Consider the following 9,280-nt stretch of genomic DNA (forward strand, 5'->3'; position numbering starts at 1 on the left):
TAATATTAAATTTTTACTACAACAAAACTTCTTGATTTTTTTTTTTTTTTTTTTTGCTCGAAATGCAATCTGTTTAGTTCAAAAAATGTTTCACGAATCAATTAAATTCTCTTTATATACTAATCAATTAAGCAATAATGTGAACAATTACATTCTTTACAATAAATTCCTACACTGATAATTCAAATACGGTAATTTATAAAGACTGAAATCAATTTTTGCAATACAGTAAATTTGCTTGATTATTTTAGGAAAAAGTGTCAAGCCTATACTGCATCTTAAATTCACATTTTCAATTTTTACTATTTTAATTTTTCTCAAGAGAAAATGACGTTATCTTTCGCTGTTGTTGATCTAAATATTCTTAGTTTTAAACCATTTTATCAAATTAGGGTTTCTTATTTTTTTTCTATGTCAGCAATAATGAATCTACAAGAGCAGCTTTCTGTAGAATAAAAAGATGCTATATAAAATATTGCCAAACAGACAGCACTTAAATACAATTTTTATATTTTTGAAATAAGAAATCCTCATTAAAATCATTACAAACACAATGTATACTATTTTCGTTCAGACAGAGTTATTTAAGAACTCTCAATGATATATTTAGTCTACATAGATATTCATTATAAATTATCATGCAATAGTTATATTTGATTATCAGTAAATTAAGAAAACATAAAAATTTCCAGAAAAATAAAAACTTTATTGTCTTGTCCTATTCACTGAAAATTTGTCATACATTATTATCATAAAAAGGCAATTTATTCATATATTTCGATGATTAATCCAACTTTATAGCTACTTAGCGAGGGAAAAATTGTCAGAACGGCGCTAGACCCAGCATCCAGTTTCCAAACTTGTACTTCATAAACCATATGAGGGCATTTGAATCTCCACATTTTAACCCTCAATAAATTTGAACTCTTGAGTGTAATGAGGACTCAAATTCAGCTGACCATGAAAATCGGAATTCTTTCAATAAGCTAGCAGCAATATTAAATACATGTAACTGATTCCTTTTCCTTTCCTTGATAAGGGAGGGAGCTCTCCATGAGAAACTGTTGCCGCTCTATTTGCTTCCTGCTTTTCGTGGACAACAAATACGTGTTAGCTGTGTAAGGCTACTTATTAGACTGGTGATGCATTTCGGTATCCAGGGTATCAATTAGCTGGTATCCGTATCCCTGTCACTTGACATATCTTTTTAAGGTGATGAAGCAAAAGTGGTCAACTTAGGGGGATAGGTATTAAAGGTGGTCAACATTGCCAGAAGTGACTCTGGGCATATATGTCCTGCCTAGCACTAAAGATGTATGTCTAGGATAGTAGTTTCCAAAGCCAGTAATTGCCTTCCCTTGTAGGGTTCCTTGGAGAGTGGTGCCGTCGGTACCTGAATTTTTATCTTATCTGCATGGCTGGTAGTTTTTCTGAGTATCAGTGTTTAGATTTAGCTCTTTTTTTTTTTTTTTTTTTCCCTTCTTCTTTTTTTTTCTTCAATGTCCCAAAGGCACTTTGAAAGATATTTCTCCAATCTTGATTCATAAGACAATTATTAGTTTAAAAAATGAAACAAAAAGTTTTAAAAAGCTTATTTCAGGAGACATTCAAGTAGAAACCTTATGGGCTGAAAATGCTCGCAAATAAATGAAACTAAATAATATTGGATCCTACAAAATATCTGTCCTGTCACACAGCTCTCTCAATTGTGCTCGAAGCGTTATAACTGAATAACAAAAAGAACTTGAATCCGACATTATCTCAAAATGTTTGTGCTGTTGAAAGAATAAGGGTTAAAAGAGATGGGAAAATCCTCCCATCAGAGTTTCTTAAATCAACATTTAACAAGCCTGTTCTCCCAGAATTAGTTAAAATTGCAAACTTTAACTGTCCGGTTCGACTGTTCTTCCCAAATCCTTTGCGTTGCTATAAATACAAAAGGTTCGGCAATGCAAACATGTCGGGGGAAAAAGGACATGCACTAAATGTTCTGAAATAAGGCATGGTTGAGAAAAAAGGTATATCGGCTCTAATATGTCTTAACTGTTACGGCGTTCAACCTGCCTACTCAAATCATTTCTTGCTTGTTATGAAATGCATTCAACCAAGTTTGCTGCATATTGTATGCTTGTTTGAATGAAATATAAGAAATAACGAACATAAACTTTCTCGAACGAATACTTTTTGTTTTCCTTTAAAATTTATATCTAAAAATCTTGCCACTTCTGCCATTTACTCACGATGAGCAGCCTGTTATGTAATCACATAGAAACCCGTAATATTTAGTTTTCCGGATACTTTTTGTTTGTTTTGAATTAGTCAATAATTTCCTCAAGTATTTTTCCTTTGCCTTTAGTTCCTTTAATACTACTATTTTTCAAAGTATTTATTTTTTTAATTATATCTACTCAATTCATAAAATTACTTAATGTTTAATATTTAATTATACAGTAATTATAAAACTGATAAAATTTCAAATAAATTTTTAGTCCCAACTTTAATTAAATGATTGTCGTTTTTCTTTTTCTGTGCTATTTGAAAACAGATTTTCTAATCCTAACTCTCGATGAAATGATATTTTCCATTATATTTTTATCATTCCGATTGACTACGAACTTTTGTGCATCTCAGTATCATGTTTAAATAAGATGATATAAATTTGTGAGGGAAATAAATTTTAATGTTTCCTACACAAAAATATGACAAACATCTATCTATTGGCTCATATTATATTAATCTTTTTTTCAAGCTAATTATTAAATAATTTCATAATATTTTTAAATAGAAGAGTAAAACAATGTTCTACATTTGTCGGATATCGATCTCCAAAAACTCTATTATGGATCAATATTCCTAGTTCTCAATACTCATGTGATGTAGTATATAAAACTCAATAACTCTTCAAACACTTACTAAAGCATTTAATCTACTTTAACTACATCTAATTACATTTACGGACATCTAAAACTACGACACACACAAAACGTTACATCAAAACATAAACATTAGAACAGAAGCCCACCTAACAGAAGTTGCCAGATACAAGAATGATACAATAAAGTTTTTAAAAATAATCTCGTAACCAGTCAGTTTTCTACATCCTCCCACCTTGAGTTGGAAGAGTTCGCAACTCAACAAATCTCAAAGTCACAAATCGAGTCTTTTTGGTCCATGTACGATTCTTCCAGATCGAGTTTTGACAGTTTCTGAAATGGGACCTTCAGGATCTAATACTCGTGTCTGCGACACTTCATGAGCAGCTTGCTCTTGTTGCACTTTAGGAGTAACTTGCTGTTGTTGCACTTTAGGAGTAACTTGCTCTTGTTGCACTTTAGCTCTGACATCCTTAGCCACATCATAAGTTATCTCCAATGGAAACAGTCGTTGAATCGGTCTTAGTATTTCTCCACGGGCTGTTTTAAGTCTCACGAGTCTGGTAATTCCCTCTTTTCCGGGGATGATTTCTGTCACACGTCCCAAGGGCCAGTTGATACGGTTCTGATTATCGTTTCCTACAAGAACAACATCACCAACAGAAATAATCGACTTATTTTGAAGCTTTGGCCTTTGAATTAACGAGCCTAAATACTCAGACCTGAATCTTTTCCTAAGGTCCTTTTGCAAAGCAAGACGATATTTTATCCTTTTATTTAGGCTTTTGTGATCTGCTGCATCACAGTCGGGCACTCCAACTTCTCTAATGTCTTGTAGGAATAATGATGGTGACAGTGGAACAAAATCTGTATCTCTTTCTGAAATATAGGTGAGAGGTCTCGAGTTGATTATCGATTCACAGTCGCAGAGAACCGTAATCATCTCCTCATATGACAAAAAGGCATGACCTAACACCCTCTTTAGTACATTTTTCATAACACGAATCAACCTCTCCCACCAACCTCCCCACCAGGATGCAGTAGGGGGGTTAAATTTCCATTTAATGCGATGTATTGCTCCGTTCTCAACGATCCGGTTCCAGTCTAAAGAACGGAGCAAATTACTAGCACCAATAAAGTTTGTTCCATTGTCACAGTAGATAACTGAACATCTACCTCTTCTTGCCACAAATCTGCGCAGGGCCAACAAAAATGTGTCAGTGGAAATGTCTGATAGGAGCTCAAGATGTACAGCTCTGTACACCGCGCATGTGAAAAGACAAACCCAAGTCTTTTTCTCATCTTTCAAGTACAATGGGCCAGCTAAGTCCACTCCTACAATTTCGAATACAGCAGTGTCTCTGATTCGATCTTTGGTAATTGGGGCTGGCTCTGCATCTAAATTTTTTCCAGAATGCCTCTTGCAGATAACACATTTTGAGATGATCGATCGCACAGTTTTTCGGCCATTTAAGATCCAAAAATGTTCTCTCAGCAGGTTAAGTAGCATTTGAGTCCCCACATGTCCATGTCTATTGTGAAAAGAAACTATTAAAAGTTTCACAACATGGTGTTGAGAAGGAAGGACTACAGGTCTTCGAAAAGAATGGCTGTCTTCACGATACTCAATTTTTGTTCTCAATCTGATGATGCCATCCTCATCTTTGTAAACTCTTAAAGTTTTCAATTTCTCGTCTTTTTCGTTAATGAATGCTTCACTTTGAATGATCTTTATTACTATTTTCTCCGCTTCTTCAAAGTCCTCTGCATCCAGAATATCACATTTTCTCAATTCTTTTGGTTTTTTGCAGTTTCTAAAAAATCTCAATATCCAGCCGATCATACGCACAATTTTCTCATATTGGGAAAAGTAACTATAGTACCAATCAGGCTCTTCCGTGTTCACGTTTTCGATGGCGTGAGCACTCAAACAGGCAGTGGGGGTAGACACAAGAGTTTTCTTTCTTTCCTTCAGCACTTCATCTTCATTGACTACTACATCTGAGAATGGCCATTGATCAGCAGGTAAATATAGCCAATCAGGGCCCTCCCACCATTTGGACTGCACTAGTTTCTTGGCAGAACAACCTCTACTTGGAAGATCGGCAGGATTAAAGGAACCAGGCACATGTCTCCAATTTTCTTTGGAAGTCAAAGTTCTGATTTCAGCAACACGGTTTTGTACGAAGGTACTCCAAGCATCTTCTCTTTTTATCCAAGTTATCACTGTCGTTGAATCGGACCACAAATAGATTTTTTCATGTGGGATCTCTTTTGTGATAGATGAGGCAAGGCGTGCAGTGATTGTAGCAGCCAATAACTCTAGTCTTGCAATAGTGGTCTTCTTCTTTCCCGTTGGGGAAACTCTGGCTTTAGCACTTAACAACTGAACTTTGACATACTCACTCGTCTCAACTCGAAGAAAAGCTACTGCTGCATAAGCATACATGCTCGCATCACTGAAAAAATGCAAGGAACATTTCTCATTCGCATCACCAGTTTTTAAATGTCGAGGAATTTGCACCTTTTCGAGATGAAATATGTCTCTCATCCACTTCAGAAACTCTTCTCTAGTATTGGAGTCCACTTCTTCCTCCCAATTCAATTTTCGCTCCCAGGTTTTCTGTAGCAGAAGTTTTGGAAACAATGCAACAGGACAAGTTGCACCAATAGGATCGAAGATACGATGAGCTGCAGATAGAATAGTTTTCTTCGTCACATTCTCTACACAAAGTTCCTTCAGGCTGTTCATATTTATACCCAAAGTATCCAGACCTTTGTCCCACTGTAATCCTAAAACATTCGTGACAGGAGCGCTTCTATCCTTTAAACATGTGCTCTCCCAGCCTCTTAGTTGAAAACTTCTCTCAGCCATGACATTGGTCGCAACCTCAATGAAGAGTTCAAGCTCTTTCTCGTTTGGCACACTTGTCACACAATTATCCACATAAAAACTCTGCATTAATAATTTTACCATCCTCTCTGGATATTTCTTATCCTGATGGTTTAAAACCTCTTGCAAGTGGTGCATAATAACAATTCCAAGCAAAAAGGGACTGCATGACACACCAAAAACTACACGACAATGTCTAAAGTACTTCAATTTACCATCTTCTCCAATCCACAGAAAACGCAAAAAATCTTCATCTGAAGGTGACAGACAAACTTGCAAAAAGGCCTTGCGAATATCAGCAATAACTCCAATTTTTTCCAACCGAAAACGATATAAGATATTTGGTATCAATTCAATCAAATTAACTCCAGTTTCTAAACAGTCATTGAGGCAAGGGGCACCTTTCTGTCTGGCGGAAGCATCGAATACAGGTCTGATTTTGGTGGTACTATTCTGCTTCAAAACAGGACGGTGTGGTAAATAATGTGCAGGGAGATTAACCTCGTTTTTAGTCACTTCTTCTATGATATCTTCTTCCAACCACTCTTTAAATACTGCTCCATAGGCTTCGAACAGTCCTTCGGTTTTAAGTCTCTTTACAACTTTGTGTAATCTCTTCTCAGAAAGTTCAAAATTGTCAGGAAGTGGAAGATGATCTTCAATCCAAGGTAAACTCACAATATACCTATTGTTCTCTATTTTAACTGTGTCTAAGAAATGCTGCCTCGCTGCTTCTTGTAATTCAATCGCCGTCTTCTTTTCAGATGGGTCTGTGATACCAAGAGAGTCAAGAGTCCACAAATCTGTTATGCAAGCACTTGTCGTGAGCATTGAAGTGATTAATAAGCTTGTATTCTCACTATTGGCACTTCCTATAACCGTCCAACCTAGCTTTGTTTCAATGGCAGTGATTCCATTTTTCAGTTGGAGATGGTTTCCGGTAATCAGCTTTCCTGCAACATCAGCTCCTATGAGAATTTCAATCGGATCATCCAAATCTTCTGCCAAATGAATGTTGTAATCTCTAAGTTCTTTAAAATGTGACCCTCGTTTTCTAGACAATATTGAGTCACAAATCACTTCCTGTCCGAGCACTTCAAAATGGCAGCTATACTCCTCGGAAACGCTTGACAAATATATCATATATACATCATGTTGGCAGGTTGAGGTATTGGAACCACCGAACAATGAGTGTTGTAAATACTCTCTCCTTTTGGCCTTGTAATTCATTTCTTCAGCTGTTGCTTTCAGAATATACGACCGCTGAGATCCAGAATCAATGATGGCTCGAGCTTTACGTTTAGTGGTTTCTCCTCTCACAAGAATGGTTAAAGTTTGTAGGAAAACATTGGAACATTTAGACAAGTTGGCCAGAGCTTCGTCGTGTTGTATCATTGATTCTCGAACTTTAATATCTGTAGGGACAGAGGAAGAATTGGGTTCTGGTGACAATGCTCTACACAAAAATAAATGATGCTTCTTCCCACATAATTGACAGTTGAACTTGGAACGGCACGTCTTCACTCCATGTCCCTCTCTCAAACACAAGAAGCAACAACGGGCCTTCTCTACAGCACTTTGTTTTTCATGCAAAGTCAGTTTAGAAGCTTTTTTACAGTTCCATGAATTATGTTCCTCAGTACAAAAAATGCAAAGCTTCTTCTTATTGAGATTAGAGGCCAAAAGATCAGTTGCTGATGATACTCTTGTTTGAAACTTCTTCTCGTTAGATTCTCGACGACTGTTGGAAAAGCTTGATTTTTTAGGTTGATCAAAACTTTGGGAGGCTAACACAATTCTCTCTTCTCCCTCCACTTCATCCTGAAGAAAGTCTAAAAGCCGATCTAGATCATTACTTGGCATTTTCCTACATGAAGAGGTATCTTTTTCCTCGGTTGTTAAACTATACGTCACCTCCTCACTCACTCGTCTATGTGTAGTTCAGAATCGCTCCCAGGCCTTTAAAGTCTCGTCAGGGAGAGAAGATTCAACTAGAGGGAACAACATTGCAGCATATTTATCCTTGGTCACTCCCAAAGTCTCTAAAGCTCTTAGTTTTGTTTCTAATTGATCATACAGTTTAGGTATGGGGATTTTTTGCAACTTTTGTTTTAATAGTACAATAGATAACAGATCTCTCACGTAAACCTCGACGAGCAACTCTTCTCTGCCATAGCGTAGCTTCAACTGTTTAACCGCTTTTTCATAATTTTCACCACCAGGGGGAAAACTTTTAATCAACTCGTCAGCGGGTGAACCTTTCTCCATAGCGTGTGCTAAATAAGCATATTTATCATGGTTATCGAGATTGGAATCGTTATCAATTTTTTGAAATTGTCCCCAAAAACACAACCAGTTCCTTATATTTCCATCAAAAGTGGGTAAATTGATTTTAGGATAATGCAATAAATTGTTCGGTGTAGTACTCACCGCTCCGGAAACAGTAGAAGCCGAAGAATGTTCTTTTTTCTCATCCAAAAGATCATGTAATTTATTTTCTAAAATTCGCCACTTATCAATATAGCTCTCTGAAATGTCGATTTCATTATTGATATTTTCTTCAGTCTCTTCAGAAGAAAAAAAGGGTTCTCGAAATTCGTACTCACTCGCTACCATTAGTTTCGCTTTCTCTTCTACAATTTTTAATTTCAAAATTTTATCTTCGATAGTCAACTCATTTTCACAGTTCAAAAAATCACTATGAGCAATCGTAAAGAGTCTCCGATACTGTTTTCGAGAATTTTTTAGTTTCTCCATTACGAAAATATAACAAGCTCAAAAGTTATGACTTACACGAATCGTAGCAGATGTCCTGTCGCGGACGCCAGATAGAAAGGTGCCCCTTGCCTCAATGACTGTTTAGAAACTGGAGTTAATTTGATTGAATTGATACCAAATATCTTATATCGTTTTCGGTTGGAAAAAATTGGAGTTATTGCTGATATTCGCAAGGCCTTTTTGCAAGTTTGTCTGTCACCTTCAGATAAAGATTTTTTGAATAATCTCGTAACCAGTCAGTTTTCTACAACATTATTATTTAATTCTTTTGCTGTTAGACAGAGATATGAATTGCAAATAGACTTTTATCTTATTAGTAATTGCATCTTAATGGAAGCCTGAATATCGTTTCACAATATCAAGTTTCTGTGAAAGAATACTACATAAAGACCTCAGATTGTTAATATCCTTAATTTTTTCGGACGACTTATTACATTTCTTTCTATCTCTGGATAAAACTGAAAACACACCGCTAAAATTTTTTTTGTATTTCAAATTTTTGCCAGTAGATGGTAATACGAATGCCAAAGTAAATTCTCATCTTTGTGTGTGTATCATAGATGTTAGCACAAATGTAGAAATAAATTCTTATCTCTGTGTTTGTTTTATAGATTATAGACGAATACAGAAGTAAATTCTCATCTCTGAGTTTGCGTCATAGACGATTGCACAAATGCAGTAATAAATTATGTATCTTTTACTTCTAGATATCGCAGCACGAATGCAGAATTCTATT

The 9,280-nt window shown here is 35.9% G+C and overlaps 2 protein-coding genes across 2 annotated transcripts; both read right to left on the reverse strand.

Moving 5' to 3' along the window:
* Nucleotides 1–3,147: 3,147 nt before the first annotated feature.
* LOC129959753 (uncharacterized) lies at nt 3,148–7,629 on the reverse strand. The gene has a single exon (XM_056072645.1). It carries the CDS (start codon nt 7,627–7,629, stop codon nt 3,148–3,150), a length of 4,482 nt encoding a protein of 1,493 aa, XP_055928620.1.
* Nucleotides 7,630–7,707: 78 nt separating this feature from the next.
* On the reverse strand, nt 7,708–8,523 carry LOC129959754 (uncharacterized). Its single transcript, XM_056072646.1, has one exon. It carries the CDS (start codon nt 8,521–8,523, stop codon nt 7,708–7,710), a length of 816 nt encoding a protein of 271 aa, XP_055928621.1.
* Between the last annotated feature and the right edge of the window lie 757 nt (nt 8,524–9,280).

Source organism: Argiope bruennichi, chromosome X2 (genome assembly GCF_947563725.1).
Source record: "Argiope bruennichi chromosome X2, qqArgBrue1.1, whole genome shotgun sequence".
Lineage (NCBI taxonomy): Eukaryota > Metazoa > Arthropoda > Arachnida > Araneae > Araneidae > Argiope > Argiope bruennichi.